This window comes from Diceros bicornis, chromosome 28, assembly GCF_020826845.1.
Source record: "Diceros bicornis minor isolate mBicDic1 chromosome 28, mDicBic1.mat.cur, whole genome shotgun sequence".
Lineage (NCBI taxonomy): Eukaryota > Metazoa > Chordata > Mammalia > Perissodactyla > Rhinocerotidae > Diceros > Diceros bicornis.
The window spans coordinates 33,582,581-33,603,205 of NC_080767.1; the positions used below are offsets into that span (position 1 = coordinate 33,582,581).

General features: G+C 42.1%; 1 protein-coding gene across 1 annotated transcript in view; it reads right to left on the bottom strand.

Annotated features, from left to right (window-relative positions):
• The window catches only part of PPP6C (protein phosphatase 6 catalytic subunit), a 32,488-nt gene extending 16,118 nt beyond the window's left edge, over positions 1–16,370 (bottom strand). The window contains exon 1 of the mRNA XM_058524030.1: positions 16,178–16,370. Coding sequence (XP_058380013.1) covers positions 16,178–16,252 — 75 coding nt within the window. The 5' untranslated portion in view covers positions 16,253–16,370. The remainder of the gene's footprint in view (positions 1–16,177) is intronic.
• Between the last annotated feature and the right edge of the window lie 4,255 nt (positions 16,371–20,625).

A 20,625-nucleotide genomic window follows, 5' to 3' on the forward strand; every position in this document is an offset into this window, starting at 1 on the left:
GAAAAATGAAGCACTGGAACAGGGATAAAGAGTGGTAGAGGTAGGGGGTAGGTACTGATATTTTAAATAGGGTGAGCACAGAAGCCTCACTGAAAAAGTGACTTTCGAGCAAAAATCTAAAAGAGTTAAGGTTATGAGGGAACAGCATGGCAGGCAGAGAGAACAGTAAGTACAAAATGCCCAGAGGTGGAAGCATGCTTGCTGTTTGAGAAACACCATCAAGGCTGGTGTGGTTGGAGTAGACTGAATGAGAAGAAAAACAGGAGAGCACCACCGAATTTTTTTAGGTGCTTGGGGGTGAATGCAAGGACTTAGGCTTTTAATGGGAAGCCATTAGAAGGTCCTGAGCAGAGGAGTGCTACAATCTTACCTCTGCCGTGCTGAAAATGGACAATGGGGAAGTCAGGGGCAGGGAAGAGGCAAAGGCAGAAGTAGGGAGACCAGTTAGGAGGCTTCTACAATAATCTAGGTAGTAGGTAACACCGGTTTGGACCAGGGTCATAAAAGTAGTGGTCACAAGCGAACAGATTCCAGATCTTTTCTGAATGTAGCATCCACTAGATTTGCGAACAAGTGGAGACAGAGTATTAAAAGAAAGGAATCAAGGATGACTCAAGATTTTTGGCTTAAGTAACTGCAAGCATGGAAATAGTCATTTCTGAGATAGTTAAGACTCTAAGGAAAGATTTTTTCTATTGTAGTTTTGGGTTTTTTTTTTTTTTTCTTTTAAATAGACTTAATTTTTTAGAGCAGTTTTAGGTTAACAGTAAAACTGAGCAGAAGGTATAGAGAGTTCCCATATATCCGCTGCTCACAAACACACACAGCCTCCTCCATGACCAACATCCCACACCAGAGTGGTACATTTGTTACAACTGATGAACCTAAGTTGACACATCATTATTACCCAGAATCCATAGTTTACATTAGGGTTCACTCTTGGTGTACATTCTATGGGTTCTGACAAATGTATAATGACATTACCTGTAGTATCATATGGAATAGTTTCACTGCCCTAAAAATACTCCATGCTAAGTCTATTCATCCCTCCCTCCCCCCAATTCCTGGAAACCAATGCTCTTTTTACTGTCGCCACAGATTTGCCTTTTCCAAAATGTCACATAGTTGGAATCATACAAATATAGTCTTTTCAGGTTGGCTTCTTTCACTTAGTAATATGCATTTAAAGTTCCTTCATGGGGACGGCCCCATGGCCTAGCGGTTAAGTGCATGCGCTCTGATGCTGGCAGCCCGGGTTCGGATCCCGGGTGTGCATCCACGGGCCGCTTCTCTAGCCATGCTGAGGCCGCATCCCACATACAGCAACTAGGACGTGCAGCTACGACATACAACTATCTACTGGGGCTTTGGGGAGAAAATAAATAAATAAATAAAATTAAAGTTCCTTCATGTCTTTTCACAGCTTGATAGTTCATTTCTTTTTAGCACTGAATAATATTCCACTGTCCCAATGTACCAATTTATTTATCCATTCACCTACTGAAGGTCATCTTGGTTGCTTCCAAATTTGGCAATTATGCATAATGCTGCCATAAACATCTGTGTACATGTTTTGGGTGGACATATGTTCCCAATTCAGTTGGGTAAATACCAAGGAACATGACTGCTAGATCGTACAGTAACAGTACGTTTAGTTTGGTATGAAACTGCCGTTAGTTTGGTAAGAAACAGTCTTCCAAAGTGGCTGTACTATTTTGCAATTCTATCAGCAATGAATGAGAGTTCCTGTTGCTCTACAACTTTGCCAACATTTGGTGTTGTCAGTGTTCTGGATTCTGGCCATTCTAACAGGCGTAAAGTAGTATCATATTATTATTTTAATTTGCATTTTCCTAATGACATATGATATGGAGTACCTTTCCATATGCTTGTCAACTGTAGATCTTCTTTGGTGAGGTGTCTGTTCAGCTCTTCAGTGTTTTTTTTTTTTTTGGTGAGGAAGACTGGCCGAGCTAACATCTGTTGCCAATCTTCCTCTTTTTGCTGGAGGAAGATTGTCCCTGAGAGAACATCTGTGCCCGTCTTCCTTTATTTTGTAAGTGGGATGCTGCCACAGCATGGCTTGATGAGCGGTGTATAGGTCCACACCCAGGATCCAAACCTGCGAATCCTGGGCTGCCAAAGCAGAGTGCACGAACTTTACCACTATGCCACCAGGCTGGCCCCTAGCCCATTTTTTAACGGGTTTCTTTGTTTTCTTACTGTTGAGTTTTAAGAGTTCTTTGTATAGTTTGGATAAAAGTCCTTCATCAGATATGTCTTTTGCAAACATTTTCTCCCAGTCTGTGGTTTGTCTTCTCATTCTCTTGACAGTGTCTTTTGCAAAGCAAAAGATTTTAATGAAGCCCAGCTTATCAATTATTTTTTTTAACGAGATTGTTTTGATTTGTTTGGGTTTGGTTTGGGAGATGGGGAACCAGGAATTTGATTTTTTAACAATTTCATTGAGTTATAATTCACATACCATAAAATTCACCGCTTTAAAGTGTAAAATTTAAGGGTTTTCAGTATATTCTGTGTTGGGCAACCACCACCATAATCAATTTAAGAACATTTTCATCACCCCAAAAAGAAATTCTGTACCCATTAGCAGTCACTCTCCATTTTCCACAACCCTTCCCCACAGCCCTAGGCAATCACGAATCTACTTTCTGTCTCTATGGATTTGTCCATTCTGGACATCTGATAAGTGGCCTTTTGTGACTGGCTTCTTTCACTTAACATAATGCTTTTAAGGTTCATTCACATTGTAACATGAGTTATTACTTTGTTCTTTTTTATAGATGAATAATATTCCATTGTATGTATTTACCACATTTTGCTTACCCATTCATCAGTTGTTGGAACTTGGGTTGTTTCCAACAACAAAAGTAAGAACTTTTTTTTTTTTTTTGAGGGAGATTGGCCCTTTGCTAACATCTGACATCTGTTGCTAATCTTCCTCTTTTTCCTTTTTTCTCCCCAAAGCCCCAGTACACAGTTGTGTATCATAGTTGTAGAGTTGTAGCTCTGCTATGTGGGACACCGCCTCAGCATGGCTTGATGAGCGGTGAGTAGGTCCACGCCCAGGATCCGAACTGGCAAACCCCGGGCCACCACCAAAGCAGAGCATGCGAACTTAACTGCTATGCCAGGGGGCTGGCCCCTGGCTGTAAGAATTTGATTTTGACACATTGAGTCTTAGATGCCTACCAGACTTCCAAGTGCCTAAGATGTGCTATAAACAGTTGACCTAATGAGTTTTGGGTTCAAAGAAAAGGATCTGGGCCAGAGAGATCAATTTGGAGACTGTCAGGATATATATATCTCAAGTCATGAGACTAGAAGGGATAACTAAAGTGGCTGCTTACAAACAGAGAAAAGGGTAAGTTCGAGAAATGAGCCTTAAGACCTCCCTTAGAAGTCAGGGAAAAGGGGAGGAACCAGCAAAAGAGACTGCGTGGTGAGGTACAAAGGAAACCATGAGAGTATGGTATTCTGGAAATCGGTGAAGAAAATGTTTCAAAAGAGGAGTGATCAACTATGTTCAATGGTACTGGAAGGTCAAATTTTGAGAAACAGAATAGGGCTGCGAGGGAATAAATACTCCTTTATTCCTAAATCAACAAGTACCAATCCCAGAACATTTTATACTCTAAGACAGAAAAGTGGTATATCAAGTAATACCATGGCATAGTTCAGAGGTTAAAAGCACAGCCTTTGAAGTCAAAGAGACGAGAGAGCAAATATCAGCTCCACCTCTTACTACTTATTACTTAACTTACTGTCTATTACTCAGCTGTGTAACCCTGAGCAAGTTACTTGATCTCTCTGTGCCTCAGTTACCTCATCCACAAAACAGAAATACCAGCCTAGGGATATTCTGAGGATTAAATAAGATAATGTATGCAAAGTGCTCTGCAGAGTTTCTACACACACACGCAGAGTCACACACTCAATCTACTACATAGAAGTGCATGCTGAATTATAAAATGTGACCTAGAAGGATATAAATCAAACCCATAATAGCAGTTGCTGGAGATGTCAAAAAAAGGAATTCCATCTTTGTTTATTTCTTTTACTTTTTAAAAAAATTTTATTCTTGGTGGAAGGAAACATAGAGGTATTGGTAGATTATTCTTCATATTTTGCTGTAGCTATTGCATTTCTTTAAAAAAAACTTAGCAAATGTCATTTTGAAACTAGAAAACAGCCTTAATTGAAAAAAAGATGCAAGATGCAGAGTAATGTATATGCTACCTCTTGTATTAAAGAAAAAAATGTATATATATATATACACATACACACACACACACACACACACACACACACACACACACATACACTTGCTTGTTTTTATTTGTATATGCCTAAACTGCTGTTTGAGGAAGGGAACTGGGTGGCTGAGGGCAGGAGTGGAAGGAAGACAACATCTATAACTTTTCATACTTTTTAAGTTTGGAACCATATGACTGTATAACCTACAAAAAAAACTTATTAAAAATATATTACCAGGGGCCGGCCTGGTGGCGTAGTGGTTAAGTTTGCGGGCTCCGCTTCAGCCGCCCAAGGTTCAAGGGTTCGAATCCCGGGTGCAGACCTACACACTGCTCATCAAGCCATGCTGTGGTGGTATCCCATATCCAATATAGAGGAAGATGGGCACAGATGTTAGCTCAGGGCTAATCTTCCTCAGCAAAAAAGAGGAAGATTGGCAAGGGATATTAGCTCAGGACTAATATTCCACACCAAAAAAAAAAAAATACATATATATATATATACATATATATACATATATATATGTGTGTGTGTGTGTGTGTGTGTATATATATATATATATATATATATATATATATATATATATATATAAAAACCAGAAAGAACAGTCTTTCCAACAGATGGTGCTGGGACAACTGGATTTCCACATGCAAAAGAAGGAAGTTGGATCCCTACCTCACAGTATATACAAAAATTAAAATGGATCAATGACCTAAATATAAGAGCTAAAACTATAAAACTCTTAGAAGAAAACATCCCGACCTTGGATTTAGCAATGGAGTCTTAGATATACCAAAAGCATGAGCAATAAAAGAAAAAATAAATAAACTTGACTTCATCAAAATTAAAAACTTGTGTGCATCAAAGGAATGGGAGAAACTGCAGGAAAAACCTGCAGAATGGGAGAAAATATTTGGAAATCATATATCGGGGTTTAATGTCCAGAATATATAAAGAACTACTACAACTCAACAACAAAAAGACAAACAACCCAATTAAAAAATAGGCAAAGGACTTGAATAGACATCATCTCCAAAGAAGATACACAAATGGCCAATAAGTAAAAGAAAAGATGCTCAATATCATTAGTCATTAGGGAAATAAATGCAAATCAAAACCACAATGGGATACCACTTCACATATACTGGGATGGCTATAATTTTTTAAAAACAGAAAATAAGTGTTGACGAGGACATGGAGAAATTGGAACCCTCATACATTGCTGGCAGGAATATAAAATGGTGCAGCCGCTGTGGAAAACAGTGTGGCAGTTCCTCAAATGCTAAACATAGAATAACCATATGACCCAGCAATGCCACTTCTGGGTATATACCCAAAAGAACTGAAAGCCAGGACTTGACAAGATAACAGTACACGAATGTTCACAGCAGCATTATTTAGAAGTCAAAAGGTGGAAACATCTGAGCATCCATCAACAGATGAATGGATAAATAAAATGTGGTACACCCATATAACAGAATATTATTCAGCCACAGAAAGGAATGAAGTACTGATACATGTTAAAACATAAATGAACCTTAAAAACATTATGCTAAGTGAAATAAGCAAGTCACAAAAGGTCACATAATACATGATTCAATTTACATGAAATAACGAGAATGGGCAAATCCACAGAGATAGAAAGTAGATTAGTGGTGGCTTAGGACTGGGGTCTGGGGTAGGGGGAAATGGGGAGTTACTGCTAACAGGTATAGAGTTTCTCTTTGGGGTAGTGAAAATGTTCTAACATTGATTATGGTGATGGCTGCACAATTCTGTGAATATACTAAAACCCACTGAATTGTATACTCTAAAAGTGAACTTTATGGGGCTGGCCGGTGGCAAAGTGGTTAAGTTCGCACACTCCGCTTTGGCGGCCCGGGGTTTGCAGGTTCCGACCCCAGGCGCCAACTGACACACCACTTGTCAAGCCGTGCTGTGGCGGCATCCCATACAAAGTTTAGGAAGATGGGCACAGATGTTAGCCCAGGGCCAATCTTCCTCAGCAAAAAGAAGAGGATTGGCAACAGATGTTAGCTCAGGGCTAATCTTCCTCATCAAAAAAAAAAAGTGAACTCTATGATACATGAATTTTATCTCAATAAATGTTATTTTTTAAAATAACTAATATATAGGGCCGGCCCCATGGCTTGGTGGTTAAGTGCGTGTGCTCTGCTGCTGGCGGCCCAGGTTCGGATCCCGGGTGCGCACCAACGCACTGCTCCGGCCGTGCTGAGGCCGCGTCCCACATACAGCAACTAGAAGGACGTGCAGCTATGACATACAACTATCTACTGCGGCTTTGGGGGAAAAATGAATAAATAAATAAAATTATTAAATAAATAAATAAATAAATTATATATATATATATATATAACCTATTAAAAAAATAACAATTACCAACTTCTATCACAACCACCCAAACCCACTCCTTATGGATAGAGATAGTTGTTCTTCCAGTCAATTTCCAAAGATCAGTGTTGTACAGCATTCTATTTTTATTATAATCCATTAGACCTGTGATATATAATTTATTGTTTTTATAGTAATTAGCTCCCAAAGTTTACAATCTACTATTTGCATTTTTTTTTACCCTAACTCAATTCCATCTAGCTAAAGGTAGTTCCAAAGAACAAATATGCCATGTTTGGTCTGTATTTTCTTATAGTCTTTCATTACCACCTCCCTTCTCCTCATCTTGCCAGAATAAAAAGCACTACTCTTTTTAAGTTAGCTTCATAAAGCAGCAATTAATACTTTGAACATGTTTTTTTCTGATACTATACAATTTTTAAAATAAAACAACATCGTGATGTTTTAAAGTACTTATCTCAGGACCTTACCTACCTTTCTTAGGTGTAATGCCTTGCTCAATTAATATTTGCAATATTTTTTCAGATACACTCACCAAATCTCCTCAAAGAGAATTCCACCGAGGTATTTGTAGAAGTGCTTTGCTGTAATTTGCACAAGAGTGGGCCGAGTTTTCTGTTTGCTGCCAAGAGGCCTGCATGTTGTCAGGCACTTGTCCCATCCACCCTGCCTTTCAGATTTTCAGATTTCACACCTTTAAGAACAGGCCTAACTTCCACCAGTGAAGGTCAAAGCCCATACCATGAATACAATTTGAATGTTTCCCCTTAACACATCCTCTGACACAAGCCTCCAAAGAAGCTCATCTCCCACTCTTCTTTCCACAATGCATCTCTGGGAGGGAAAAGTTCTCTATTTCCTACAATGCTGATCTACTTGCCCACTCTCAGGAAACTCTTGGTTACTTGTAAACTTGGGGGCTCCACTGGGTACACCTCATTAAAGATCAATTAGTAAAATGTTACCCAAAAAACCAACCTACTATAAACTCCATTCTGAATTAAGCCAGACTGTCCTTTAGAGACGCCTGTCCTCACTCTGCATTATACTGCCCTCCTTCCTCAATTGCTTTTTCCCAAATTGCACTTTAATGTCATGCCATCAAACTGCAGTAAGAGACATTACAGGAAACAATCCTCTATAGAGCTTGCCACTGTGTAGACTATAAACAAGGTGTAACAGGATGCTGTGATTAAACAGTTGCCTTCAAGGAGGACCCAGAGGAGGAATGTCTCTTTGCTACCTCTATCAGGGATAGATATGATTTCCCTCAGAAGCTTGTTTTTATCATCTTATAGACTCCGTAAATTTTTTAATTGATCAGTTTCCATCTTTCTGTAGGTTCCTAGAAAGCTTAAGACCTAATCTCAAAGAAGTAACCTGGTCATCAGAGCTTTTATTTTGTATCCTATTCCTTTTTTTTTGGTGAGGAAAGTTGGCCCTGAGCTAACATCTGTGCCAATCTTCCTCAATTTTTATATGTGGGACGCTGCCACAGCATGGCTTGACAAGCAGTGTGTAGGTCCATGCCCAGGATCTGAACCCACAAACCCTGGGCTGCCAAAGTGGAGCACTCGAACTTAACCACTACACCACCAGGCCAGATTCCGTATACTATTCTTACTTTTACTGTTGGCTTCATCTTGGTTTCCTATCTTTACTTTCTCTTTGTCTCATTTTTCTTACTTATTCTGAATGTAATTTATACTGCTATATTGAATGCATCTTTGTAAACCACTCTATATCCTTTTCAGAACAAAGTGAATTATCATTTAACACACTGAAACTAATCACAGCACAGGTTCCTGAGACACTCCATGATTCCCACATACGAATGTGCCAGAATTTGCAGCAACATATGACTGGCTCTCCCAGCCCATAATGCCTGCTGAACTGCAAGTCACCCTTAGTGACTGGCCCACATCCCCAGTGCTGATCTGAAAGTAACAGGAGACCATAAAGTAAAGAACATCACTGTGAAACCCTGACAATCTCAAAGGCCCATGAGTGTTCCGAGAACACACGTAAAAACTACTTAGGCAGCATCTTCGACCCAAGGCCAGGCACGCTAACTTGAGTAAAATAACAGCTGCCTCCTGTAACTGCCACTTCTGCAGTCCCAACTGAGGATTTAGGGCACTAAGTCTCTAAGCCAAAGCCATTGCCTCTCATCTCTCCAGTTCAGCAGTAGCTTACAAATTCATATCAAGCACACACACAAAAAAGAAGTCTATAAAACCTCTACAAACTCGACATAAATCAGCCAGCTACACAATGGCCTCACAGAGCCCAGCCTTGCCACGGGGGAGAGAGGTTCCTCAGAGCCCTTCACAGTTTTGTTCTGCTGCTTGCTTTGTAGGAAGCGTGGTTTCTCTTACTGCTCCAGAACAGGCACTGAGGCAAGATTCCAGAGCTTATCCCAAATTTAGGGCAAACTACACCCAGCTTTCCCCACAATGCCCAATTAATTGCTAATTCTTGATGACTCCCATTCTTAGGAGGTCCTATTTCCCTCCTCTACCTTTTCCTCAAGACACTTGTTCAAAGTTCCATTCTATTCTCTGCTCCTGTCTCCCTGCTCCCTCCCCTTGCCCTCAAATACACTGGATTTTAAATTTTTGTAATTCTTTGTTTAGCTGATCTTGCTACCTAAAACACACTATTTCCTTTTACATATTGGTATTTATAAAATACCCTTATCTTAAGAAACAAAAATCTATCTAAAATTATATTTTACATAGCCTTTGTATAGAGTCTCTACTATAATACAAATCACTGGGAATGAGAAGTGGGAATCCAAGATGACAATGATATTCACACCCTTACAATCCAGAAGAAAATATCTGCATCCTCTAAACAAGAATTTCTCAACCACGGCACTACTGATAATTCTTTGTTGTGGGAGGCCGCTGTCCTGTGCATTATAAGATGTTTAACAACATCTCTGGCCTCTACACCTACTAGATACCCACAGCAACCCACGAGCTGTAACAATCAAAAACGTCTCCAGGGGTCCAGCCCTGTGGCGTAGTGGTTAAGTGTGCGCGCTCCACTGCTGGCGGCCTGGGTTCGGATCCCAGGCGCGCACCAACATACTGCTTGTCAGGCCATGCTGTGGCGGCGTCCCACATAAAGTGGAGGAAGATTGGCATGGATGTTAGCTAAGGGCCAGTCTTCCTCAGCAAAAAGAGGAGGTTTGGCATGGATGTTAGCTCAGGGCTGATCTTCCTCACAAAAAGAAAAAAAAAAGTCTCCAGACATTGCCAAATATCCTCTCGGGAGCAAAATCACCCCTAGTTGAGAACCACTGGTCTAGATCTTATTCCGGAGTTAATGCTATTAGAACAGTGTCGGGAGCACATCTGGCAATCAATAACTATTTGTTACCTAACCAACTTCTGCATCCGGCAGTCTTCTGAACATCTCTACCTCAATGTCTTGATTTGGCAGCATCTCAAACTCAGTACAGCCCAAACCAAAGTCCCTTGCATTCCTTAATCTAGTTATAGTATTTACCAAGGAAGTTATAGTATTTACTAAGCAATCCATGCCAGAAACTAAGCGATCACACTGAACTCTTCTCTCTCTCCCATAACCTAAAAACAATATGTCAACAGGTCCTATTATACCTTCTTCATTTCCTTTTAAAAACCACAGTCACCTGTCACGACCTTACTTCAAGCTCTCATGTCACCTGGCCTCTTGCTTCTATGACATGTTTGTCCCATTCCAATCCATAGTCCACAATGCTGCCAGAATATTTCTAAAACCTAATGTCACTGTCCTCTTTAACAGTCTCTCAAGGGCACTCTTCTGTCTATGGTAGTGTTTCCCAAACTCGATTCGGATACCATCTTCATGATTTTGTCATATTCCTACCACATACAACACTGCATCCCTATAATCATTTTCTTTGAATCTACTTTTCTTTTTAGTTAGCCACATTTTAAACAATATCACAGGGCCGGCCCCCTGGCTTAGCGGTTAAGTGCGCACGCTCCGCTGCTGGCGGCCCGGGTTCGGATCCCGGGCGCGCACAGACGCACCACTTCTCCGGCCATGCTGAGGCCACGTCCCACATACAGCAACTAGAAAGATGTGCAGCTATGACATACAACTACCTACTGGGGCTTTGGGGGAAAAATAAATAAATAAAATTATAAAAAAAAAAATCACAAAGCACAGTATGATTTGTTTTCCCCCTAAAATACAAAAACATTTTGACGTGTTTATCCATGTACCACCTAAAAGATAAAAATCCAAGTTTATTGGCCTAGTCTTCCATGATTTGGCCTCTGCCTGTCTTCCCAGCACCACCTCCAGCCATACCAAACTACTTCAAGTTCCCTGAACCAGTCATGTTCTTTCAGATTAAGCTACACCATTGCACACGGTATTTATTCTGCTTGCATGTTCCTGCCTTCCCATTCTGTCTACCTTAACAAACTCTGCTCATCTTCTCATTGCTCCTCCTTTGTGAAACCATCTCTGGCTCCAGAGTTAGATGCTGCTGCTTCTATGTTCCCCAATACCCTGGACAGCCCTCTATTTCAGCATCTACCACACCACGCAATTTGTTTACCTATCTCCCTTACTATATCAAGAGCCCCTCGAAGGCAGAGAGAAGTATCGGATTCTATCTCTAGCACCCACAGGGAACAGTACTTGACACAAGGAGACATTTAAAGAAATGTCTGTTGTAAAGCAGTATACCGTTTGATTCAAGAAACCTTAACTGACTATCACATACAAGCAGTGTGCTAAGACTGTGGAGAAGACAAAAATAAACAAGAGATGATCCTGGGCCTCAAGAAGCTTACAGTCTAATGGTGGAGACAGACATATTTGCTATCATACAAGACAGAACACCATAAGTGGTAAAATGGAGCACAAAGTGCTATGGGGCAAAGGTCAGTATAGAAAAGAAAGAATGGGAATTTTCTAGAGCAAATAAATTCAAGCATGTACTCTGAGTCACTGTGGCAAAAATCACTTAAACCTCATCAAGTCCTGGCCCTGATATCTGTTCTGCCTATCACAAGGGTTATGTAGGGCCGGACACATGGCTTAGCGGTGAAGTGCGCGCGCTCTGCTGCTGGCGGCCCAGGGTTCGGATCCCAGGCGCGCACCGACGCACCGCTCCTCTGGCCATGCTGAGGCCGCGTCCCACATACAGCAACTAGAAGGATGTGCAACTATGACGTACAACTATCTACTGGGGCTTTGGGGGAAAAACAAATAAATAAAAATTAAAAAAAAAAACAAAAAAACAAGGATTGTGTAAATGACAGAATGGACATGAAGGTGCTCTGAAAACTATAAGTATCTATGCAAATTCTAATCATTGCTAATAATTCTGACTGTGGAATCCAGGAGCGCTGCATAGAGAAAGCGGCATCTGAGCTAGAGCTCAAAAGGGACATGGAGGGTATTGTATGGAGGAAGTATAAGTGGTAGTTATGGACACGAACCCTGGAGCCAGACTGCCTAGGTCTGAATCCCAGCTCCTCCACTTACTTACTAGCTGTATGACTTTGCAAAGTTATTTAATCTGTCTCTGCTTCAGTTACCTGTCTGTAAAATGGGGCAAATATTAGTACGCAACTCATAGAGTATTAAATGATTTAATATGTGTGCTTTGTAAGTATTAAATAAGTAGATGAAAGAAACAGTTTGAGCAGAAGCAAAGAAGCAGGAAAGTATATGGCACGTTGCCAGAAGAGATCAGTCCAATGTACTTAGAAGGAAAGGTAAAAAGAAAGGTGATGAAGTGGAAGACGTACCTAGAAAAGCACGCTATTTGTCATCCTAAAAAGGCTATCATATCAGAAAGAGCTCTGCACAAGGAGACTTTCAAACCTAATTCGCTGATTAGCTGGACATCCCCAGGCAGATCATAAACTCTACGAAGCTCAGTTTCCCCCCGGGGTAAAGTGAGAAGGGTACAGAACTAGATGCACTCTGATTCTCTCTCAGCTCTGAAATTCTAGGAAAGGGGCTGGGGAGTCAGAGCCGTGCACTGTCCCATACAACACCTATGGCCACATGTAGCTGTTGAGCACCTGAGATGTGGCTCGTCCGCATTGGGATGTGTCGTAAATGTAAAATATACACCATATTTTGTTGACTTAGTTAAAAAAAGGCAAAATATTCCATTAGTAATTTTATATTGATTACATGTTAAAATTGGGTTAAATAAATTTACTAATATTAATTTCACCTGTTTCCTTTTACTTTTTTAAAATGTGACCATTTGAGGCTCACGTTTTTGAGCATTTTATTTCTATTTGACAGCACTGTTACAGGCTATTTTCAGAAGACATAGGAGCATGTGATTCTGTGGACAAAAAGACAAACAAAATGCCAGGCATTATCAGAAAGGGTCTTACAGAAAACACTCTTCTAGCCCTATACAAAGGCATGGTGTGTCCCTAACTGCTGTACTATGTTCAGTTTTCCTTGCAGTACCTGAAGAAAGATACAGTGCAAAGCCAAACAACTCAGGTAAACAGAATGATCAATGAGACAGGCAATAAGGTGAGTGACAAGACTAAGAGGCTTCAAGTCTGGAAAGATAAAGACTACCATATACGATGAGAATCTATAAAATCACAGGCTGAATGAGAAAGTGTGAAAAGCTGTTCACCAAATCTCAAAAAAAAGCAAGGGAGAATTCTTTGAAGCTTTAGGGAGGCATTTCAGACAGGTATAACTTTGCAGAGCAGGTAGCCTTATATGAAAAACTCAGAGGTGGCTCAGACTAAACATAAAAGTGAGTTCCAAAAAGACGACATTAACTATTAATCCATAAGTGGTTACTATGGAATTACATAATTCCTTGTGTTGCATCTCTGAGACAGACACTAGTATTCTCCCAACCCATACCACAACTGTCTTCAGTTCTTCAGTAAAAAAACTGAACACCAACTCAGTGCGCAACTTTACTTACATTCAACCTTTAAGAACTGCCCAAGAGATCAGACAATCGCCAAATTACAGAAGCCCTCTCCTGCCAACATACTGAAGTTTAAGTATTCTGTAAACCTGTTTTCTATCATTCATTCTTCCACTTGGCCAGATATGGAATCTGTATCTTCCATGATCTGCTCTGAAATCTTTATTGTGGATGAGAATCACATGAGCTCTTTTTTAAGAAAAGAAGGTTACGCTTTGGTCTACTCTCACAAATTTCACCCTTATTCCTTCCAGTTATGTAGATTCGATCCAGTACTAGTGATCTGACCAATTCCAACTTAAATATAGAGAAATCCTGATTAGACCTAGAACATCCTACACATTTATTATTTTATTTAGTACTCGCAACTTCTTCTAGTCAATTTAAAACACAGGTGAATTTCTTTCTTCTACCAGAACAAATCTTTTCCATAATGACCATTAAGTAGCCCCAATGACTTCTTTTCCTCCTCTGATAGAATCTTTTATTTTGGCTTTAAAACCTCCAGAAAGGTGCTCCTGGAATACTTTCTTGGTCTGCCTAAATTTAGTCTGTACTTTATGCCAAGAAGTAGCAACAAAATTAAATTTCTTTAAATATACCAGAAATGAGCAGTGCAAGCAAATTAATCTGATAAAAACATTTCCAAGACAAAGAAGAAAAGCCTCTACTTATAGAGAAAAAGTCAGAATTCTTTTTTTTCCCATTTGTCCAGAAAATTAACAAAAAAAAATTTATTAAGAAACAGATACATGCTGGGCCGGCCCCGTGGCTTAGTGGTTAGGTGCGCGCGCTCCGCTGCCGGTGGTCCGGGTTCGGATCCCGGGTGCGCACCAACGCACCGCTCCTCCGGCCATGCTGAGGCCGTGTCCCACATACAGCAACTAGAAGGATGTGCAACTATGACATACAACTATCTACTGGGGCTTTGGGGGAAAAATAAATAAATAAAATCTTTAAAAAAAAAAAAGAAACAGATACATGCTAAGTACAGTCCAACTGTGTTGCAAAGGGAAATGAAATGGTTTAATAACTATATTTCCTTAAGGTGGGAAGGAAATCTAATGTTTATCAAACTAAGAAGCCTAAAGCAATAAGCAACATTTTACTCATTATAAACACAAAGCTTAAACAGCTTTACATACATGAAAGAACAGAAAATTCAACATCAATTCACTGACATGCAAAAACCAACTTCACCTACGCGATTAACAGTGCTACCAAAAAATGTCTGGTTAGTTTTCCATGAACTGGGTGCCAATGGTGGTGGTACCCTCATTTCCTAAAAAAACGTATAGCAGAAAGAAGCCACAAAACTAACGTTTGAAGGATTCAGATGAGCACGAAAGCTACATTTCTACTAATATTGGCTCTGTCTTCATTTTAACTAAATTATCCTACCAAAAAGGGGAAAATGCACAAGAATGACTCCCCTATCATACAGCACGTATAATTAACAAGTGAGTACAAGTAAGTTACATTCACAACAGCTCCTGTGGCCTTAAACATTTTGCATACTTGTTGACTGATGTTAAATATCAACTTCCTGTACCAAAAAAGACAGCAAAAAAAAAAAAAAAAAAACAGTAACATCTTCGTTAAGAGGAAGAATTCACAAAGACAAATTACTTTAAACCCACAGCCTAAACAATAAAAAGAACGCAAAACTATCAACAGTTTAGCCACTCACCACACAGCAAATCAAAGTTAACTGAACGAATAAAACAGACACTAGCACTTGGCTCAACACTGCTCGACACCTAAGCACTGGTTTTAACAAACGCAGAAAAACACTTGTCAAAAGAGCAGTAAACCAAAGACTGACATTCCTTTACTAAATTACACTCAGAAATTTACGGGGGAACAGAAAAGTATTTGTATTTATTGAGGGCCTACTACTTTATCCACTTAAGTTAGCTCAACAAGGGACTCCAAAACGGGATTCCCATCTGCATTAGCAGACGCAAACCAACACTCCTAAAGAGCAACTGGGAGAAGACGGACGGAAAGAGGAACGACTGGACGTTCTCACATCTCTACCCAACAGCTCTGGCCCACCCTCGTCCCACTCCCCAAAAACCTACACACACGGGGGCCGCGTTCCGGGAGCCGGCGGCATCTCCTGTCAGACGCCGGCCACCCGGGCTCCTGTCACCACCTCTGGGGGATGACCCCATCCCGAAGGCATTGCCCGCTGGGGCTCGGCTCAGACTCCCGGAGCCCGGGTAAGGGGTTAGGGGAGAGGAGCCTTCTAAGCAAAGCTGTTAGGGCTCGGAGCCCAGGGGCTGCCCGGAGACCAAGAGGGGCAAGGCTGGGGCACAGACCGCTGCATCCCGCGGGATCCCCGCTGAGGGAACGGGGACAGCACTCGGGGGACTCGGGCTCCCCCGCTCTCCGCGCGACGCCGAGTCGCACCGGGCGGCCTCGCCCCGCGACAGGCCCTCCACCGGGACCGGACGGGACGGGATGCCGGCGGGGGTCCCGCGGAGGGAGGAAGGGCGGGCCGGCGGGTGCCCCGCTGCCGGAAGGGGCGAGCACCGCAAGCAGCGCTCCTGCCCCGGCCAGGCTCACCTTCAGGTCGTTCTCCGGCAGGTACTTGCACAGCCGCGCGATCTCCACATACTTGTCCAAGTCTAGGGGCGCCATTTTAGAAATAACAAGCCCCGACGGAAGCAGCGTCGGCTGCTGTAGTAGCGGCGGCAGCGGCGGAGGCCGAAGCCGGAACTCTCCCTACGTCACGTCCGGCCCGTGAGAGGCGTCTGCGCAACGGCGTAAAGCTTGACCGGATTCTCCCCGCTGCCTCGGTCCGCCCCACACCTTCTCCCGCTGAACCCAGGCTGCACGCCCCTAGAGGCCGCCTCGTTCCAGACAGTGAAACCTGCTGGGACCCGTAGTTGTCTGCCGTGGGGAGTGCTGGGATTTGTAGTTTTCAGTAGTGGCCAGCTACTCCTCTTTTCCTCCCCTTTCTTTCTTGCAGACTTTCACCTCTGGGCACCCAGCGAGGCTTTTCCAACGCAAAACGGCGAAGTAGGTGACCCTAGCCATTCCCTGGTTTCTCACTCTGACCCTATTAAGCATTCTCTCACCAGAACATCTTCAGTTAAAAGTTGTGTAAGCCTGGCCATTATAACCTGTTTGCACCTTTTCAAGGTTTTGTGAAAACCTTGCATAAACCTGTGGCAGAGATGTCAGGCTACCAGTCTTCCAGCCTGGAAGGAAGGGAAACAAATATTAAAGCATTTCTTATGCTAAATGCTATACAAATGCTGGCTTTCCGTTTAATCCTCATAACGATTGATAGGAAAGCAAGGCTCAGAGAGGTTAAGTAACATTCCCTAAATCTCACAGGGAACAGGCAGGGAGCCGAGATTGGAACATAGGTCTGTCTGGTTTAAATATACTTCAGTGTGAGTCCCAGGAGGACGAGGAGATTTTGTTGTACCTCTAGCGCTTAGAACAGGACCTGGCACTTAGTATACCTTTACGTTCATTCATTCAACAGCTGTTTATTGAACACCGACTATGTGCCAAGTACAGTTGTAGGCGCTTGGGATATTCAGTAAACAAAACAGACAAAGATCCCTATCCTCAACTCGTAGCTACATTTTAGTAGAGGAGACAGAACATAAACAATAAATATAATAAATAACTGTATAGCATATTAGTGATAAGTGCAAGGGAAAAAAAAACCATCAGGGTAGGGGAGATGGGGTGATGCATTTTTAGGAACCAACAAAGAGGTGGGGGAGTTAGCCATGCAGATACTTCAGGGAAATTATAGTGAAGAGCTGATGCAGAGGCCCTAAGATAGAAGCATGTCTAGAATCTTCGGGAAATGGCAAGAAGATTAGTGTAGTTGAGCAAGGTGAGAGGAATAGGAGAGATGAAAAAAACGTTGATTTTTACTTTTAATGCAATGGGGAGTTATTGCAGGGGTTTGAGCTGAGGAGTAACATGATCTAACTCATTTTAAAAGGATCATTGTGGCTGCTGTATGAGACTGTAGGAAGCAATGGTTGCATCTGAAAGACCAGTTAGGAGACTGTTATATAATCCAATAGGAGCAGGAGGTCAATAAATATTTTTTGTGCAAGTGACCCTGGACTGGATCCTCTTGCTCTGAAGTGTATTTTGGGGACATTTGGCTAAACTTTAATGAGGTCTCTGGGTGAAGTTCTTTGTATTATTCTTGCAACTGTCTTGTAAGTATGAAATTGTTTCAAAGTAAAATTAATTTTTCAAAGTTTGTTGCAGAATGAATGATGCCCACAAGCATACATTTCTTTATTTAGTCAACAAATAGTTATATCGTACCTATGACGTGAATGAGACAGATATGATCCCTGCCTTCATGGGGCTTACAGTCTAATAGAGGAGACAAACAATAAACATATAAATGAGCAAATCATTAATTTCAAAGTGTGGTTAGTGCTAAAAAGGGAAAGAAGGGGTAGTGCAAGAAAAATGGAGTAGAAGAGGCCTACTTTAGGTTGGCAATATAGTGGAGGAAAAGTGTGCAGACTCGAGCACCAGATGGCCAGAGTTCAAGTCCAGGCTCTGTTACTCACTGTGTGACTTTGGCAGTTATTTATCCTCTCTGTGCTCCAGTTTCTCAGCTCCAATATGGAGATAATAATAGTGCCTACCTCATATGGAGATAATAATATTTACCTTATAGGCTTGTACTGAGATCTAATGGAGTTAATATTTGGAAAGGGCTTAAAACAATATCACGTAAGAGTGCGTGCAATGTGTTTGCTCTGAGTATTGGGTGGGCAGGAAAGGCCTTCCTGAAGAGGTAACATTTCAGACATTAGAGAAAAAAAAAGTCAAGGGATAATATGCTCAGAGTTTCTTGGAGAAAAATATCCAAATGAGGAAAAGATGCTATTGTTGTTTGACTTTTTTTTAATAGTCCTCTTTGGAAAGTTGGCAATTCACTTTTCATCTCTGAACCTCAGTAACTGGAAATGAATCCTACTCAAGATGCCTTCTCAGAATTGGGAGGGGGGCTGGCCAGTGGCGCAAGCAGTTAAGTGCATACGCTCCGCTGCGGCTGCCCGGGGTTCACCAGTTTGGATCCTGGGTGCGCACTGACGCACTGCTTGATAAGCCATGCTGTGGCGGCATCCCATATAAAGTGGAGGAAGATGGGCACGGATGTTAGCCCAGGGCCCTTCCTCAGCAAAAAAAAAAGAGGAGGATTGGCAGATGTTAGCACAGGGCTGATCTTCCTCACAAAAAAAAAAAAAAGAAAAAGAACTGGGAGGAAAGACAAATAGGAAGATGGATATGAATATTCTTTATAAACTGTAAAGTGCTTAAAAGGAAGGTGTCACCAGCATCGTTGCTTATTTATTTATTTATTATTTTTGTGTGTGTGTGAGGAAGATCAGCCCTGAGCTAACATCCGTGCTAATCCTCCTCTTTTTGCTGAGGAAGACCAGCTCTGAGCTAACATCTATTGCCAATCTTCCTCCTTTTTTTTTTCCCCCAAAGCCCCAGTAGATAGTTGTATGTCATAGTTGCACATGCTTCTAGTTGCTGTATGTGGGATGCGGCCTCAGCATGGCCAGAGAAGTGGTGCGTCAGTGCGCACCCGGGATCCGAACCCCGGCCACCAGTAGCAGAGCGCGCGCACTTAACTGCTAAGCCACAGGGCCGGCCCAGTATCATTGCTTCCCTTGCTGATAAGTCAGGTAGGCAATGAAAGCAGGTGGTGTCCCCTTCCAGTGAAAGGTGGCAGTCCTCACATTACCAAACTGTATGGCAGTAAGAAGCTCCCTCCTGCAGACTCACCTCATTCAGTATACCTGACTCTTGACATCCACAGCAGAGAGAAAGGAGGGACGCGTCCCTCAGAGTGCTGGGTGAGTTCTTGGGAGAGGTGATAGACACACTGGGTAGTTTGGCAAGGAGACGAGAGAGTGTACAGAGCTTGCTGACTGGAACATGTTCTAAGTCTTCCTTGCACAAAGCAGGAGATCTGGGCTCCTGGTTCTGCCATTATGTGGGTTAGTCACTTTAACTTCCCTGAGCCTCCATTTCCATTTTAAAAATAGATCTCAAAATTTCCTTCCAGCACTTTCTGAAATACGATTTGTAGTCCAAAAGCATAGGTCCCACGATGAAAACTGGTTGCCATTTTGCCCACAAACCTCTTCCAATGTTTCTTGTTTCTGTGCAACTCCAGCATGGCACTGTGAAATGGATGGAGCCGAGAGACACGGGGGCTGTCAGAGCATTCTGCAGCTCTGGGTAGAAATCTCCATCTAGATGCACATGGATGTATGGCAGAGCCCACCTGGCCTTGGTGTTCTTTCCTGAAGGAGAGCAGAATGACTGAATATTCCCTAAACTCCCCTTTGGCAGTCAATGGGGATTTTTTTCCATTAATATGGGAACTCGCAAAGACTTGAGGTGTTTGAAATAGGATATTTGAGCAGTGAGAAGAGCTGCAGACCTCGAATTCCATTATGTCAATAAATTTTTGCTATAGTTTCAGAAAGTAGCTAAAAGATTTCACCAAATTGGCCTTTCACTTGTACTATCAGATCCTCTCTACGGCTCCCTGAGGTGGGTATTACTATTCCCATTCTAGAGATGAGGAAACTAGGGCTCAGAGAGGGTAATGAACTTGCCAAATGTCAGGGTTAGTGCTGGAGCCTGGGTTTGAACAGGAGTGTGTCTGACTGCTTCCCACTCTGCTACCACAGCTCTGGACTCCAGGAGCTCCTGCGGTTTCCTTCCTTAGCGATTTCTTCTGTTTCCTAGGACACGACTGTCCCAGTCCTCCTAAGTGATCACCAGGGTCTCTGAAACATAGACATAGGTGAGCCACCTCTCCATTTTCAGGAAGCCACAGGGCCATGGTTATGATGGAGACCAGAGATAATGCATATGAACACGTCTAACTCAGGGCTGGTGTCTAGAGTTCATTTATAGCTAGGAATAGCACCACACTTTACAGAGGACCAGCTCTGCGCTGCGCACCGAACACCTTATATACATGAATTAGC